Here is a 16,858-nt window from a genome sequence, read left to right on the forward strand (position 1 = left end):
CCCCTAAGCTTAGATTTGCACAAACACTTCCAACTCACCCAAGCAATTCTTGACTCCTGACCACACTGCCCCCACCAAAACCTTCTCATCATACCTTCTATATTATCGTACAATCCCTTTGGTAATTGAAAACAACTCATAGTATATATAGGGATAGCTTGGGCCATCGCCTTTATAAGGATCTCTCTACCCCCTATAGAAAAAAGTTTTTCCTTCTACCCAGACAACTTCCTTCCCACCCTTTCTTTAATCTCTACAAAAACTTCATTCTTTGATTTGCTAATGATAGAGGGGAGACCCAGATACTTACTATGCCGAAAGTCCTACATAGGCCCCAAAATCTCATTTTTCTTTTCCTCCTTCGTGTTGGCACTAAAGAAAACCAAGGACTTATCTGTATTGATTTTTTGACCAGAGGCAGCTTTATACAAACGAAGAATTTTAATTAACTGTTGACATTCCTGGCCATTAGCTTTACAAAAAAGTAAACTATCATCTGTAAAGAAGATGTGTAATCTTAGGGCAGCCTCTGCAAATGGATAAGCCACTCATCAACTGATTTCTTACAGCTTTACTAATGAGAGAGGAAAAGCCATCTGCACATAGTAAGAACAAATAAGATGATAAGGGATCTCCTTGACGAAGACCCCTCGAAGGTATAATGTTACCATAAGCTACACCATTAATAAGCACAAAGTAGGAAATAGAAGTTATGCAACACATTATCATACAAATCCAACTATCATGAAAGTCCAATTTTTTCATAACCAGTTCAATGAAGCCCTATTCCACCCTATCATAAGCCTTGCTCATGTCCAATTTAATTGCCATATAACAATCCTTACCATCTCTTTTGTGGTACATATAGTGCATGAGCTCAAAGGCTATAAGAACATTATCAGTTATTAGCCTCTCAGAAAGAAAGACACTTTGATTTTCAGATATTATTTGAGAGAGGACTAATTTGAGGCGATTAGCTAAGACTTTAGAGATAAGTTTATAAATCACATTGCTTAGACTAATCAGTCTAAAATTTGTAATTTTAGCTAGATTGTTAGTTTTTGGGATAAGCGTAATGAAAGTTTTATTTATATCAGCCATAGAAATATTGGAATTTAAAACCATGCTCACAACATCATTACCCACAATATCCCAATAATTTTGATAAAAGATAGCTGGCATACCATCTGGGCTGGGAGACTTGGTCGGATGCATCTGCTTTAGGGCAGCTTCAATTTCATCTCTTGTGAACTGCTTGATGAAAATTTGATTCATTTCAACTGAAACTTTAGGATCAACAATTTCAACAACCTCCAAAATCTTATCAGGATGGGAAGTCATATAAAACTTCTCAAAATATGAAACAGCCACTTCAGCCACCTCCAAAGCAGACTCTCTCCAATTCCCCCTTTCATCCATAAGCTTAGAGATGGTATTTTTCTTTTTTCTCCTGGAGGCCTCTGTGTGAAAATATTTTGTATTGCGATCCCCAATACCCATCCACTGAACCTTAGACCTTTGTTGCCACATGATCTCCTCACAATCCAACAAGTCATTAATCTCCTTCTTGAGCTTATTAATTTCACGACCATTACTTCCATCTTGATCTCTCAACACTAACTCATTAAGGGCTTTCCTTTTATTCTGAATCTGTCTTGGGACAAGGCCAAACACTGACCTGTTCCACCTCGATAATTCATCAGCACACTGCTTAACTCTTGCCACCATGCCATTCGGATTATATAAATTTACACTATCATTCCCAGCTGCCCTAATAATATCTTTGCATTCATCTATTCTTGTCCACATTGCTTCAAACTGAAACCTTCTTTTCCGGGGCTTTGCGGTACAATGGAATCAGTGATCAAGAGTGCACAATGGTCACTAGCAGATTCCACAAGATGATGTACTCTCGTATCCTTGTAGTGATCAATCCATTCCTGTGTAACCAGAGCATGATCCAACCGTAGATACATTCTATGCCTACCTTCTTGCATATTGCACCAAGTGAACTCCGGACCACAAAACCCAAGATCCATGAACCTACAACAATCAATTGCTTCCCTAAAATCGTCCATCTGCCTTTGAGATCTTCGAGCTCCCCCTATTTTCTTTGCAGCTGAAACGATTTCATTAAAATCCCCAAAACACAGCCAGGGAAGCTGAAATTTTTTACTAAGAACTTCTAATAAATCCTATGACTCCTTCCTTCTATGGACCTCAGGATTTCCATAAAACCCAGTAATTCGCCATTTAAACCTCAACTTTTCAGTAACAATGGCATCAATGTGCCTATATATATTATTTTCATGTATAGAATTGAATGATAAAATATCTGATAAATGAGATGTTATAAAATGATGTGATAAAATAATAAAGTAAACTTTTGATATGTCAAAATGACATTTTTTTATAGAACATCTATTATGGATGATCTTATAGTGTTTCCAAAGAGGTAAAGAGTTCAAAATTCAAATCCTTCCTCCCGATATTCAACTATGGAATTATTATAATTATTATTATTTAAAAAAAGGCAACGAGGTTGGGCTCTGGGTTAATGGGCTCGGTTGGATTCGGCAGCTTCTAAAGTCACAAACCCAAACACTAATTTGGGTAACTTTGCCCGGTATGTTGTATCACTTTCAAGTTTCTGAGCTCAAACTCTCCTCTCCTCTCATCTTCATAGCTATACACAGAGTTTAATAACTGCCCTTCGTCTCAACAATGGCAGTGTCCACTATACTATCTATTACCGGCACCGGAGCCGGAATCCCGTTTACCGGCGAGTTCCGGCCACTGGGTCTCTTTGAATCGAAGTTCTACGAAAGACCCAGAAAGCCTTATGGTTCCTCATGCATGAATGGGCATCATTTTGCACACCACAAGTGCATTTGGAGAATACCCAGTAACAGAAACCTCAATTCCAAGTCAAAGGACTCGTCTTTAGTTCTGGCTATTGGCAAAGAGGTAAAATATAGCTTTATTGTTATAATTCTTTTGGTTCTTCTTTCTTTTAGTTCGTTTTGGTTTTGCTTAGTTTGATTCAGACTGTGGAATATGAAGGAAAATGAGTTGGTTGTAGCTGATAACGTTTTTTATTGTTTTAAATTTAAGTATATGGGAGGTCAACTGAGTTAAACTTAATTAGTAGTAGTTCTGTTTCCATTATGTTAGCTAGTTTAATTTCATAGGAAAATTTAAGGTTGTCTTGTGTGGTAGTGAATAGAAAGACAACTTTACCATGGAGTTTGAACGGTTTAAAGTCTTGTGTGGTAGTGAATAGAAATACAAATTTACCATTGAGTTTGAACGGTTTAAAGCTAATGTTTTCTTCAAAGATGTGTTCCTTTTCACACCGGTTATTCATTTTCTTTGTTAGATTCTTATATTATACTCTATTTTTATCCTAATATGTAAGTCAAGGGTTCATGTATTCATCAAAAGATTTTCTAATTGTGGTTCAGCACCTGGAAACACTTCCCTCAGTTGATTGTCTTTATCAGCTGATTTGAGACCAATGATAGAGTAAGCTAATAAATTAGAAGTTTTTCTTTTTGTTGGTCATATTTTAGTTTAGCCACAGCATAACGTTTACAAATAGATGGCAACACTTTCACCTTATCCTGGTCAGGCTCTCAGCGGCTATGTCACTGTAGCCAGCGTATCTTTCTTCTATTAAGCCTCTGTTCAGTTAAGGTAAATTATAGATGTATCCTACGAGGGAGATGCATCAGAAGCTTCAGATACTCTCCTCTCAGTTATCTACATTCTATGATAATAAGGAACCTTGAAAAGGCAAGCCTTCTATTGTAGCCTATGTGTCTTGGGGGGGGGAGGGGGGGGGGGGGGGGGGGGGGGTAACATTTTAGCTCAATAATACTTGGTTGGGACTAAGGGATTAGTGAGTGCATCATCAGTAGCATATACACCTCGAGGAAGGTGGAGAGATGGGAAAGTGAGGCTGTTCCCATGAGTGTTCAGGCTGGTAGTTATAATCTAAGGTCTCCACAAAGATGCCTTATTCAGGTCTATGTAGACCTATTTTCTAAGAGGGTAAGCACAAAATGGGTTTATTATTTGAGTGGTGGTCATGGTCTACTATTTAGGTTTAGGGAGATGTTGGAATTCGTAGGGCCATGAAAATGAGGATAACCAAGCAATGATTGATTAGCATTGAATACTATGCCTAGGTATTTATAGAGGTGAACATTTGTCCTTTAGCTAATTATGTTTTGTGACTGTTGTATAGGGTTCAAGTCAGAGTTTCAGAGATTGTGTCAATTGTCACACATCCTGACGAGAAAGGTAGACCACCTGGAGAAACATCATTATGGAATAAGTTCTTAAGCGAAGCCCCTCATTCTTTGCCCTCAATTAATTCCGAATATTTAATGGTTAAGGGATGCATGTGCTAATGGTCTGTTCTACTGTAAGGTCTTACTTGACAATGCCAATTTGCCAATTCTCAATGAACTGTTTAGTCCTTGCTTCTAAACCCCAAGATAGTAGTATGGGCCATAGTTACGAATATTGTCTTCTTTCGGTCAAAATGGGTAACATGTGTCATACCAATCAGGAAAATGGTATGTAATTTGTAAACCCCTTGTATAGTTTCTTGGTCTAAATATTGGCCTACGTCAGCATTTTTTTCGTCTGGAATAGCTCTTTCCAACTGAAATAGGAACCACCATGAGTTTGGTTGGAATTGCTTCTAACAAGAATTTTGGCTTGAGCAAAAGTAGTACGTTTAATTTTGGTGGAAACCAACATGATGAACATGCCAACATTGATAATTATCTTTGGGTGTTGTTACTTTCATTTCTCTTCTTGATGTGCTTGGTTTTTGTACTTTCATTTCTGTTTAGTTTCTTTTTCTTTGTTGCCTTTTAGCACGCTGCCTATGTGCCTTTTTTTTTTTTTTCCTTTTCTTATATCGATTTTCAATGAAATTTATTACTTATTAAAAAAAATTATCTTCCTCCAGTATGGGAGAATATTGTTATCAATTTTGGCCATAGCTCCTTCCTTCAACTTCAAAACAGAGCAAAGGGGAGAAAGAACCAATCTAATTTTTGTGGAATTATTGATATAATCATAAATTCATTTTGCAAGAGATGATATTTAAAGAGTAACATAGTATTTAAGCCTTACAAATTTGACCTTGTGCTGTTATTATTATTTTTATTAGTAAGTTACACCCAGACCAAGTGAGTTTTGAACCCGCAATCTCACTCTTTATCCACTCTTGTTGGACGAGGAACTGCCATTTGAGCACAAGCTCATTAGCTCCTACTTGTGGTTCAGTATGTGATATCTAATACACTAGGTTGGATTCTGTTGGTTAAATGAAGTCAGAGGGTAGATTTGATCCAATGATGTTTGCTTAATTTGCTGTGTTACCAAGCTAAGTGTGCTATCCCTAGGTGTTGAGTATTGACTTGTTTATGAGATGGAGCTGAGCATATACACCTTGCAGAGGTACTGATGGCTTCTGCCTTGGCTAAGGTGCCTTAACTACCATCTTTTTATTTTTATTTTTTGTCATACATTAACTATAATCCTTAATTGTCTGTTATGCAAGGCATGGCTACCTAGTTAATGACCATGTAGAAACCATGAGATATTGATCTTTGTTATTTAGGCTATGTTCTGATATGGATCAGATCATTTGGGTTTTCTTCTACTATATTCTTGTATGGTGGGGTTAACACAATGGAGGTTCCAGGAAAATTTTATTGAAGACAATGATGAGATTCAATTTGTATGATATATTTAAGTACTCCCTTGATTCAATTCATGGCCTTTTAGCTGTGAGCTATGCAATTACATACTACATGAACAAAACCTATTTAAGAACATTCAGTAAGTAGGAAGCTAATTGATTTAAACACTGTTTGAACAATTATTGTACTGAAAACTTATTGCTGAAGTGGATAATTCCCTTTGTATTTTCTTTTTCCTGTATTTGTCCCTAAAACTTGAAATTCCTCACATTTCCCTCTTATTTATATATTTATTTATTTTTGTTAGGGGGGGATACAGGAGAATTATGTTTGAATAAAATGTTTTCGTGTCATATTGAATCTTATTTATATATGCATCTGTGTTTGTGCTGCTCTTATCCCCTGGAAAGATATCTATTTTCTGTACCTGTACATCTATCAACACATTCATTTACCTTGAGGCTGCAGAATTGACGTGAAATAATTATTTTGCAGAATGTAAGCAAAGATACAGATGATATGTATGATGAATTGTTTAATAAATATGGAAAGGTGGTATTCAGAAGAAAGGACCAAAAGCCTCAGAGTGCAGAGGTTGATGATGATGCTGAAAGCTTATCATGTAAGCTCGTTTTTCAACCATTTGAAAGCAAGATAACTTGAATCAACTCACCCTTTCTTATCAGTGCGTTTTAGAAAATTATGTAGTGACTTTTGATTGTATAAAACTTAATCACAAGGATTGTACTAGAATGTAGTATTCTCTGATAACAATTTGTGATCAGCTATTGGAGACAGGAATGAATTTGTTCCTCAAAACTCCTGATATCGCTTTATGTCAAAAGTTCTTTGAAATACAAGTAGTCTCTTTTGGAATGATATGGCAAAGAGAAATGTTAAAATACTTCAGATGCTATTTACTTGATCGAGCAAGCTGAATTTTGATTATGCATGGTTTTAGCATATTGCCTTTCTGCAATAGTAGTAGTAGTTGTACCCTGTGCCCAGATTGTTTACTGAAAGTTCGATCGTAAGTTCTAACCTGGAAACTGGGATATACCCACACACACACACATGCATATACATATTTCTTTTTTCAAATTGTCTCTCCTTGTCATGTCTCTGCTGATGTAAAATTTCAGATAGTATTTCGATTCTGTTACCCTCTTCTCTTCCTTACTGAAAGCTGAAATATACCTCAAACGGTGCCAATTTAAACCTACTTCCTGACTCTCTGTAGTTGCTGTGGAATTGGCGAACGTTGCAAGTCAGGTGAAGGCAGCTGATATAAAAGTGTTATTTGTGAAGCCTCTTGTGTATTGGACTCGATTTTTTATCATTACCACTGCATTCTCTCGCCCTCAGATTGATGCTATTGGGTATGGCTCCAACTTTGATGATGGTCTTCATATTTTTGGTTGGGAGAGTGTAATCATAGCCATATTGATCAGTCTGTAGCAATCCTTAAACTGATCATTTTGTCTCACACTACAATGCAGGTCAAAGATAAGAGATCTAGCTGAGAAGAAGTATGGGAGAGTTCCATCTGGGGACACAAAACCCAACTCTTGGACGTTGTTGGACTTTGGTAAGTGATCTTGCATTATAATCCAGCAGTCCTTGTCTATTCCATTGTTAAGTTAAAATGACAGAAAATTTTCCTGTTACCATTGGTTGGTGACCATCAGCCCTAGCAACTTTTTGGTTTGAGAGGAGGATGTCATGTGCAGTCTCATTTCATTTGACCTTTACTACCTTGAGGTTTTATTTTTCTTCTTTTTCTTCTTCTGGCGACATTTTTCACTGGTGAACACAGCCAATTCATTTGAGTTTCCAACCATAATAATGCTAATAATAAATATTTTGTTGATGTGGAACTATTACTTTCTTGAAGTTTGCTACCTGTCCACTGGTGAACACAGCCATTTCTTCTGGTGCCTATTTTTTATGCTCCATGAATGCCAGTTTTCCACTCTAAACTGTTTCAAAATTATTAACTATAAAATTTTTTAGTTCTTTTTGAATTTTCCTTGTGAAGATAAGAAATCCTATTCATTTCATTAATGAGCTGGATTCAGGATGTGATCTGTTGGTTGTTATAGTGCACATAAACCAACTTTTGATATCCTTTTCTCTTTCCTTTCAAAAGAAAAAATGATATATGTTTTATTTGGGAATGTGTACATCTATCATGTTCTATTACTGTATTTCTCTTGCTGTCAGTTTTTGTGTTTAAGATCAACAGGGTTATAAGTAGAATGGCTTTAATTGGATCATGAACATATGCACATGTATGTGTTCATGCGTTATTAATGAACATGATTTATGCAATATTTACTTTGTTCACCAGTGAATTGTATATTTATAGCCAGATTTCAAACTATTAAATGCAAATGTTTCAATTGACAAGGTACACACCTATTAATAATTTATAGGGGATACTGATGGGTCATTGCAAGAATTGTAAAAATAGATCTCCCCCGTGTATATGTAGCACACCTTTTTGCTTTTCTAATATACTTTTAATTACTTATAAGAACAAACAAAAGAGAATTGGAAAATAGACCTACCATGGAAGTGGCTTCTTTATAAATGTCTGAAGACTGTCATTTTTTTCTTGGAGTGGACCATCTATTGGTTCAATTTCTATTGTGTGTCCTGCATATATAAATAAAATGATGGCCCCACAAGAGGGACCCTTTTATTCACATAATTATGAGATCCTTGTTCTCGCCACAATTGATTTAGTAGCCTGGAATTTTTGGTCTGGAGTTGTTTAACCAGGTAACTGTTGTCTTGTCTTCATGTCAGGTGATGTAGTTGTCCATATATTTCTTCCTCAACAGAGAGCTTTCTACAACTTGGAAGAATTTTATGCTAATGCAACACCCATTGAGCTGCCTTTTGAAAACCAACCACCATTTCGCGGATGAAAAGGCTCTTGATTTGTTCAGTGGAAGACTTATGCCAATGGCTACAGTTGTTGACAAGCTTATCAAGGAGCAATTTCCTTGCTGCAATTCAGTTTGCTTGATATATACATTCACCACAAAGCTTATGACAACACTGAACATTGTTGACTGAATTACCGTGCTCAGGTTGCTAGCATGATGGTCAATAATTAATCAGTAATGGCAGGATTGGTTTCAGCTTTGTTGTAAATTTATCTTCCTGGCTACAGCCCTTGTAAAGATTCCCCCTTGGTATTCTTAAGAGTAAAAGTTAGCATTGTTTGTAGAAATGCCACTCATTTGAATGATTGTTGTGTATTTTGCCTCTTTATTTGGAATTTCTTGTGAATTTTGTTCCATTTTGAAGAGTTCAAATCCTATGCTTTGAGAGAGAAACATTTTCAGTATGCATTTTGGGTGAGGGGTGTGGGAAGTTTTCCAGGCTTGGCATCCTCCCATTAAAGCCTTTGCCCATGGCCTCTCTCCAATCAAAAGGGGAATGGTCAAAAGTGAGGCTTTAGAAAAAAATAAAAATAAAAAACAATTTTTTATTTTATTTTTTTTATTACCAAACAAGTTTTCAATTTTCAATTTTCCAAAAACTAGTTTTAAGTTACTTATTTCCAAAAGCATTTTTATCTTGATAACAACAAAAATAAATTTTTAGTCTCATTCTTAAAATGAATTCCTTAGAGAGTTTTTAAGAACATTTTTCAAAAGACTCCAACTAGTCAACAGTCCCTTAACATTTCATGAGTAAGACTTTTTTTTTTTTTTTTTGTCCAACAGAGGAAAGCAAGAATTAATGTAATCATGGCTAGTTGTTATAAAGGCATGCACACATCGTAATCATGACCACTCACTTTAATTTTGGTCCAAATGCAGCTCTTTCGATAAAAGTTCTATTGTGTGTAAAGCATGTAACCCCATTTACTTTTTAGCTTTCTTTGCTAGCTATCTTAAACATAGTAAAAAGTAAAAAAATATCTTCCCTACTTTGACACGTTTGTTTCAATTTCCTAGCCTACAGCCTGCAGGCTTACAGCTTACAGCCATTTGGGGAAAAAATTCCATTTGTATTCACACTTTGATTTTAAATTTATTTAATGTTGTACATCAATTATATATTTTTTTCACTTGATTTGACTTTATTATTATTTATTACTATTTTTTCTACTATATCTATATTTAAACAAATAAATATTTAATTTTAAAAGAATTAGGTCTATTTAGATTGAGAGGGAGAGAGATGCAGAGGTCGCAGAGCAAAGAAAGTAGAGTAGAGTAGACTTGAACAAAAATTAAGCTAATTTTCTGTTAACTCTATTCAAGATATAAGAAAAAACATATTATTAAAGATATAAGAAGAAATGAGTAATTCTTAGATATTTTCAAAACACTAAAAATGATTTTTTCTCTTATATTATTTATGATAAGGTCTAATAATTAAATTTACAATAAATCTACCATAAATATAAGAAAAAAAAAAACTATTCCTTCGTACTATAGGAGTACCTAAGAAGGAAAAAATCCCATCTACAATCAACAGCTTTACCAACTGTAACGTCGAATAGTCGACGTAATAATGTATAATAAAAAAAAGTTGGCACAATAACAGTACTCTCTCCCAAGAAAAACACTCAATCATATCTCGTAACTACCGCGCGCTTTTCCGGTACCGCGATTTACGCACAAAATCACACACTCCTCAACAACCAAGCACAGCTCAATCTGACCTACACTCGCCACGTTGCCAATCCTGATTGGCTATACGTTTCTCTCACCAACCAAATCCATCCACGTAATCAAGCTCACCACTCTGCAAATCCACAGGATCTCATCCCAAGAAATCCAAAAGACCCGAGAAAATAAAAAGGTGCAGTCTTTACCAACATAATCATAACACACAAACTCTCTCAATAAACGCCTTTTCCTTTTTTTCCGAATTGATGGTGGTGTTTCGTTTCGGTTGGTCCCGATCGAAAGTGAAAAAGTCTTACTCCAAACCCTGTCAAATGCCTTTATAAAACGCGTCGTTTTTGGAACACTTTTGTATTATTATAAGTATTAGTAAACTAAACGCAACACTCAACACTCTGTTTTTTTTTTTTTGTTTTGGTCGGGAAAATGGCTGAAGAAGAAACAACGTTGGACTCCGCCACCGAGGCGGTTCCTGGGACTCCGGGGATAAAGGAGATAAGGTCTGACGTGGCGGGTCATGATGGTGGAGCTCCGAGTTCGGGGATTCGGAGGTTTGGTTTGAGAGCTGAAATCGATACCTCGCCTCCGTTCGGGTCTGTCAAGGAGGCTGTGACCCGGTTTGGTGGGAGCGGGCCCTGGATGCCACTTTGCAAGCTCGGAGAAAACTATGTAAGTACTACTCTACTCTACTAAGTAGTTGCTTTGTTAGTTTTTCATAGATTCTCAAAAAAAATATATATATATATATATATTTTTTTTTTTTCACTTGATTTGACTTTATTATTATTTATTACTATTTTCTCTACAATATCTATATTTCAACAAATAAATATTTAATTTTAAAAGAATTAGGGTCTATTTAGAGTTTGGGGGAGAGAGATGCAGAGGCTGCAGAGCAAAGGAAAGTAAAAGAGAGTAGACTTGAACAAAGATGAAGCTAATTTTTTGTTTACTTTATTAAAGATATAAGAAGAAACGGATCACTAAAAATATAAAAAGAAATGAGTAATTTTTAGATATTTTCAGAATACGAAAAATAATTTTATCTTCTATATTATTTATAGTGGAGTCTAATAATTAAATTTATGGTAAGTCTACTATAAATATAAGAAGAGAAAACACTGCTAGTGCTAGTTCGTACCCTAGGGTACCTAAGAAGGAAAATATCCCATCTATAATCAACAGCTTTACCAACTGTAACGTCGAATAGTCGACGTAATAATGTACAGTATAATGAAAAAAGTTGGCACAAGTAATCTCTCCCAAGAAAAACACTCCAATCATATCTCGTAACTACCGCGCGCTTTTCCGGTACCGCGATTTACGCACAAAATCACACACTCCTCAACAACCAAGCACAGCTCAATCTGACCTACACGCGCCACGTTGCCAATCCTGATTGGCTACACGTTTCTCTGACCAACCAAATCCATCCACGTAATCAAGCTCACCACTCTGCAAATCCACAGGATCCCATCCCAAGAAATCCAAAAGACCCGAGAAAATAAAAAGGTGCATTCTTTACCAACATAATCATAACACACAAACTCTCTCAATAAACGCCTTTTCCTTTTTTTCCGAATTGATGGTGGTGTTTCGTTTCGGTTGGTCCCGATCGAAAGTGAAAAAGTCTTACTCCAAACCCTGTCAAATGCCTTTATAAAACGCGTCGTTTTTGGAACACTTTTGTATTATTATAAGTATTAGTAAACTAAACGCAACACTCAACACTCTGTTTTTTTTTTTTGTTTTGGTCGGGAAAATGGCTGAAGAAGAAACAACGTTGGACTCCGCCACCGAGGCGGTTCCTGGGACTCCGGGGATAAAGGAGATAAGGTCTGACGTGGCGGGTCATGATGGTGGAGCTCCGAGTTCGGGGATTCGGAGGTTTGGTTTGAGAGCTGAAATCGATACCTCGCCTCCGTTCGGGTCTGTCAAGGAGGCTGTGACCCGGTTTGGTGGGAGCGGGCCCTGGATGCCACTTTGCAAGCTCGGAGAAAACTATGTAAGTACTACTCTACTCTACTAAGTAGTTGCTTTGTTAGTTTTTCTGTTAGAAACAAATAACTGTTTTTTTTTTTTTTTAGTACATTACATTCATGCATTTTCGAGTTGTTTTTATATGTGCCTAATTATTTGACAGTATTAATATTCATGAACTGTGTTATATACTTTAGCTTTGCTGTCAAGTAAGGTTGAATTTTCATTCAACAGTGAAAAAAATATTGGAGTTTTGTATTTGAAAGTTTACGAGTGTACGAGACTTATGTAATAAAATTAATATAATTTCTAACATCAATAGTATGTTTTTTGTTAAATTTATTATGGACTACATCAACTTTTAATATATGGTATTGGCATTTTGATTGCTACATTTGCAATTGGGAATGGCGGAATTGATTTTTTTTTTTTTCCTTAGCATTTTAAAACAGAGGGGCAAAAAAATAAAAAACTTGAAATAAATTTTGGGGACAAAAAGTGTACAACCATTGAAATTTTTCTTTGTTGTCAAGCACTATTGGATTTATTTTTGCTGTTAGTTTTTTAGTTCACTTAGTTTTGAGTGTAGATAATGTGTTAGTCATGCTGAGAGAACATAGTGGTAAATGTTACCGCAAAGTAATACTATTACTTTTGTTAAAAAAATTCAATTTTTCTTTTTGTTACATTTTTGTACATTTGCTCATGTTTGTTCTATGGACTTACCATAATATTCTCTGCCCTGACAATTTCCAAACTGAAAGTTGCATTATCATATTGTGCCATAGAGAAAGACGTACATTAGCTAGGATGTCTTCTGCCAAAAACTTGTAGATCCAAATGACAGTGAATGAGTGAAATGAAGTTAAGGAAGTAATTCTTACAACTGTTGGTTTTTATAAGACTTTAAAGTTTCCATTTTGTCTGTACAATTTGATTGCCAAAGAGATCTTTGGAATTTTTTTTATTTACATTTTTTCTTGTTCAACAATTACTTCTTTTGACTTTACCACTGGGTCATGATTATTTCCTAAACTATTTAAATAGCAAAAACATTCTCATTGAAAATATTTTCAAGTTTAAATTTGGATTCTTTTACATGCTTTGGAGGCTTTTGATGTCACTTGTTGGTTAGTATTCTTACTTTCATTGGTATCAATTACTTATGTTTCCTACATTTTTTGCGAAACTAAATATTGAAGATGTAAAACCAAAAGGTGAGGCAACAGGTCAAGAGCCAACATTGCTTAGTTCTCTCCATGTGGAGAACTTGAATTTGAATCTTCCTCCCTCCCTTTGAAGGGGGCGGGGGGAAGCAAGTCAATTGGTTTTCCTGTACAAAGCTCCCCCCCCCCCCCCCCCCCCCCCCCCCCCCCCATTCTCTTGTTAGTTCACAATGTGATTTAAAATAGGATTTTCATAAGCAGAATGGCATTGAGGAATTTGACATAAAGAAAGTGGAAGAACAGGCAGCAGAGTTGGAGAAGGATCTGATTGTGAAGGAACTGGAAACACTTGATGTCCTCGAAGAACTGGGGACAACGAAAAGAATTGTTGAAGACTTAAAGCGGCAGCTACAGAAAGAAGCATTGAAATGCTTGACGGGCCAAGACTTTCACTCAGATGAACCAATGTCAACTCCTGTAATTAAGGAAATGAACAAAGAAAATTATAGAAATATTTTCAACATCAACTACGAGCAAATGGTGGGATGTTCAAGTCCGTGCCCTACATCAGCTCCTGATTTGATCTTAATGGAGTTGAAGCAAGCAAAACTTAACCTTGGCAAAACTATAAGTGATCTTGGGGTGATTCAAAATTCTGTTGAATGTCTAAATAAGAAAATGATGAAAGAGAAAATTTTACTCGAGAAGACTCATGAAAGGCTAACATCAAAGTTTGCAGGGGTGTCATCTCTGGAGGAGGATCTAAGACAAATAAGAGTAAAGCCACAAATAGCGGATGAAAAAGAAATTTATAGTGCTTTTGAGAACCCTCCAAATATCTCAAGGGACTTTCAATTTATGGCTGGGCAATGTAAGAGAATGAATGAAGCTGCAAGATTTGATGTTTCACACCCAATGTCTGTGAATGAGCAGACCAAGGCTAGCATGAAGACTGCTGAGATGAGGTGGGTTGCAGCTAAAAAGATGGAGGAAGCAGCTAAGGCGGCAGAAGCTGTTGCCCTTGCTGAAATCAAGGCTCTTTCAAGCAGTGAGAGATTGCCAGAGTTCATACTGCCTGAGCCGGAGAAAATCACTTTTTCTTTTGAAGAGAGATCTCCTTTAATCTCCAAAGCTCAAAATGTTGATGGGCTGTCTAAGAAGAATGTAGTAGATGCCAAGCTCCAAACTGATGATGGTAATATCTCTAAAATGTCTGTATTGAAGAAGTTGAAGGAAGCAACAGAAGAAGTTAAACACAGTAAGCAAGCCTTGGAGGAGGCTTTGAGCAGAGTACAAGCTGCAAATAAAAAGCAAATTGCTGTTGGAGAGGCTATCCAGAGATGGATACCAGAGCATGAACAGAAGGGACCAGCAGTGTATAACTCTATCAAGCACAATATATTTCATCCATCAGATCACTGTCAAGTTTCTCCACTAAATGATGTGAACGAGTCAAACCTTGTGAATGATGAGCCAAAGCCTGTTTTAAGGACAACGGTTTCAATGCGAGATATGCTAAGCAGGAAGCAAGTTCTGCCTGAAGACTATGTAGCAGGAAATCAAATAGAGGGCCACACTGAAAGACAGAAGGTAGCTTTGAGTCAAATGCTTCATGCACTGAGGGAGGACCTAGCATTTCCTCCTAAAGCAGAGAAAGATGGAAATGATCATAAACAGTTCATATCACAGAGGAAGAAATTTGGGCTCATCCATATATCATTCCCTTTGACGAGGCCAAGTAAGAAAAAAACTCAAGCTTTGAACACTATGTGACAAAGTAGATTGATAAATTATGAACATTCTCATTTACTAACAGTTCCTTGATTGATGCTCCAGATTGGTCGTGTGTGGTGTTTGTTTAGCCTAGGAAAAAGAAAAAAAAAAGATTGTGCTTGTTTGTTTTTATTATATCTTCCATTTTTTGTAAAGGTGCTCGGTAATTTAATGATCTGTATTTGAGTGTGGACTAGAGCTGGAGAAGGTGTATTGAGATGATGATAATGAAGCTTTTACTCTTTTGATGCGTGATATTGTGATGGTTGGTGAAACAGCGTTTCTTAGCAAAACTGTTGATATGTATGTAAACTTGCTTCGATTCTTTATGCTCCCATTATTGCTTATTACGGTTTAATTGCATATATTACACGCTTGTAATATATAATCTCTGTTGTACCTTAAGTGAATCTGTAAAAGCCTGTCTTCATGATAAAAGTATACTACGATTTTTTCTATGTGGTTCCTAGTCACTTTTGAAATATCTCTATCCACATTCCACTTTATTTATACGCAATTTATTCTAGACAGGAGCCTTTTTAATTTGTACTGAATAGGATTAACTTTATATACAAAACAAAGGAAGATACAAATCAAGAGGGCAGGATGATTCTGAACCTTCTCCTTCTTCTAGATTGAAAACCCAGGGAGGAAGAAAAGAGATGGTTAAAGGACCCTCTGCCTTTTCCATCCTTTTGAAAAGAGCCTTTAATTGACAGAATGTTATTCTTTTTAAGTTTCATTGGCAGCTAAATGATGAACCGTCAACTGTTGTAAGTTGTAACACTTAGAATAGAGTAAGTCTAGGGCAAAAATGGCCAAGTACCACTGTTTGGCGAAATACGTATGGATTTACTACTGTTTGTGAAATAATTAGGGATATACCACTTTTTTAAAACTCTAGTTTGTGAAACTTGAATTTGCCATGTAACTCGAGTTTCACAAACTTGAGTTCTTTGAAAAAAAAAATTTGATGAAATTCAAGTTCCATAAAAAATAGCATGGCAAATTTTAAAGCTTTTTTTTTTTTCTTTTAAAGAACTTGAGTTCCATGGCAAACTCGAGTTTCAAAAAGGTAATAGATTACTAAATATTTCATAAACAGTGGTATATTGCTAAATATTTTGCCAAATATTGGTATATGGCCATTTTGGCCGTAAGTCTAGTGAGACAAATTTTTCCCAAGATAAAATGCGTTGGTGTATAATAAAAGTGATTTTCATGTGAAAATAATTTTGTACCATTCACAACTTATTACCTCTAGCGAGTTGTGAAACAATTGCTTTTTATTTTATTTTATATTATATATATATATATATATAATATTTAAAAAAAAAAAAAAAAGAGTTTCCTAGGCTTGTTCAATATACTTTCTCAACTAACCAATTTGTTGCAAGTCTTTACTTTTATGCCGATAGAGTCTGAGCATGGAGCAGATTTCTGCACAAAAAGATTCTTGGGTCTTTATTAGCACTAGAGTGCCCTCACAAACAATTAGCATGCCAGCAATGATTAATGCAAACCAGAAAGGGAAAGAAAATTATGATTATTGATCATTAGACAG

The 16,858-nt window shown here is 35.9% G+C and overlaps 2 protein-coding genes across 3 annotated transcripts; both read left to right on the forward strand.

Annotated features, from left to right (window-relative positions):
* Positions 1 to 2,607: 2,607 nt before the first annotated feature.
* On the forward strand, positions 2,608 to 9,072 carry LOC112004582 (protein Iojap, chloroplastic). Its single transcript, XM_065766853.1, has 5 exons — positions 2,608 to 2,967; positions 6,219 to 6,345; positions 6,964 to 7,102; positions 7,223 to 7,311; positions 8,535 to 9,072. The coding sequence occupies exons 1-5, from the start codon at positions 2,725 to 2,727 to the stop codon at positions 8,654 to 8,656; spliced, it is 720 nt and encodes a 239-aa protein (XP_065622925.1). The 5' UTR covers positions 2,608 to 2,724; the 3' UTR covers positions 8,657 to 9,072.
* Positions 9,073 to 11,924: 2,852 nt separating this feature from the next.
* Positions 11,925 to 15,549, forward strand: LOC112024151 (WEB family protein At2g40480). 2 transcript variants are annotated; one of them, XM_024056787.2, is made up of 2 exons: positions 11,925 to 12,380; positions 13,768 to 15,549. In XM_024056787.2, exons 1-2 carry the CDS (start codon positions 12,138 to 12,140, stop codon positions 15,292 to 15,294), a joined length of 1,770 nt encoding a protein of 589 aa, XP_023912555.1. In that variant the 5' UTR covers positions 11,925 to 12,137; the 3' UTR covers positions 15,295 to 15,549. The 2 variants fall into 2 exon arrangements, with proteins under 2 accessions (XP_023912555.1, XP_023912556.1); XM_024056788.2 differs by having other exon boundaries at positions 11,926 to 12,380; positions 13,783 to 15,549.
* Positions 15,550 to 16,858: the final 1,309 nt, after the last annotated feature.

This window comes from Quercus suber, unplaced genomic scaffold, assembly GCF_002906115.3.
Source record: "Quercus suber isolate HL8 unplaced genomic scaffold, Cork oak 2.0 scaffold_751, whole genome shotgun sequence".
Lineage (NCBI taxonomy): Eukaryota > Viridiplantae > Streptophyta > Magnoliopsida > Fagales > Fagaceae > Quercus > Quercus suber.